The sequence below is a fragment of the Onychostruthus taczanowskii genome, unplaced genomic scaffold, assembly GCF_017590055.1.
Source record: "Onychostruthus taczanowskii isolate IOZ18803 unplaced genomic scaffold, ASM1759005v1 scaffold3093, whole genome shotgun sequence".
Lineage (NCBI taxonomy): Eukaryota > Metazoa > Chordata > Aves > Passeriformes > Passeridae > Onychostruthus > Onychostruthus taczanowskii.
In genome coordinates this window covers 1-1,038 of record NW_024500454.1, presented here as the reverse complement: position 1 = coordinate 1,038, position 1,038 = coordinate 1, and the positions used below count along the sequence as shown (strand labels likewise).

Sequence of the window (1,038 nt, the reverse complement as noted above, 5' to 3'; positions counted from 1 at the left end):
AGATCGAGGCGTCCGCATTGTTTCTGAAGGTAGTATGGAGCATTTCGCTCTGCACGAGAAGACGGGACATTTAGTGACAGCGGCGAGGATCGACAGAGAGCAGCTCTGCGAGGAAGTGCAGCACTGCGTGCTGCGATGTGCGCTGATAGTGGAGGGACAGATGCAGGTTTACGGGATCCAAGTGGAAATCACGGACATTAATGACAACGCGCCCAGCTTTCGACAGGCAGAAAAAGAACTGAGAATGAGCGAGATGACAGCGCCAGGCTCGAGATTTCCCCTCTCCGAGGCTCATGACCCGGACTCGGGCCGGAATTCTCTGCAGAGCTACGAGCTGAGCGGCGACGAGCACTTCTCGCTGGCCGTGCAGACGGGCCCCGGCGGCGATCAGCGTCCCGAGCTGGTGCTGGCCAAGGCGCTGGACCGGGAGGAGGCGGCGTTTCACGAGCTGGTGCTGAGGGCGAGCGACGGCGGCGATCCGGCACGGACGGGCACGGCTCGGATCCGCGTGACGGTGCTGGACGCGAACGACAACGCGCCCGTGTTCAGCCAGGCCGAGTACACGGTGCGTGTGCCCGAGGACGTGCCCGTGGGCTCTGTCCTCGTCACTGTCACGGCCACGGACGCCGACGAGGGGTTGTATGGACAGGTGAAATATTCGATTCAGAAAATCACAGAGAAAGCCTCCCAGACATTCCAGCTGGACGACAACACGGGAGCGATCACCCTGTTACAGGGCCTGGACTTTGAGGATGGTGCTTCCTATGAACTAGAGGTGCAGGCACACGATGGGGGAGCTCTTTTTGACACGACAAAAGTCGTGGTCTGTGTGACAGATGTTAACGACAATGTGCCAGATATTTCGATGCGGTCGGCACTGAGCGAAATTTCAGAAGATGCGCCGTCGGGAACAGTCGTGGCCCTTTTGCATGTGCAGGACCGGGACTCGGGGGCTAACGGCGAGGTGCGCTGCTCGCTCGACGAGGGTATCCCGTTTAGACTGGAGAAATCTTTTGAGGACTACTACCGTGTGGTGAC

At 59.3% G+C, this 1,038-nt stretch overlaps 1 protein-coding gene across 1 annotated transcript; it reads left to right on the top strand.

The window, feature by feature from the left end:
• Window positions 1-4: 4 nt before the first annotated feature.
• Window positions 5-1,030, top strand: LOC121338583 (protocadherin gamma-A7-like; the record flags this gene model as incomplete). The annotated part of the gene is made up of 1 exon (XM_041409705.1): window positions 5-1,030. A coding segment is annotated over one exon (1,026 nt), but the record flags the coding sequence as incomplete, so codon positions are not given.
• Between the last annotated feature and the right edge of the window lie 8 nt (window positions 1,031-1,038).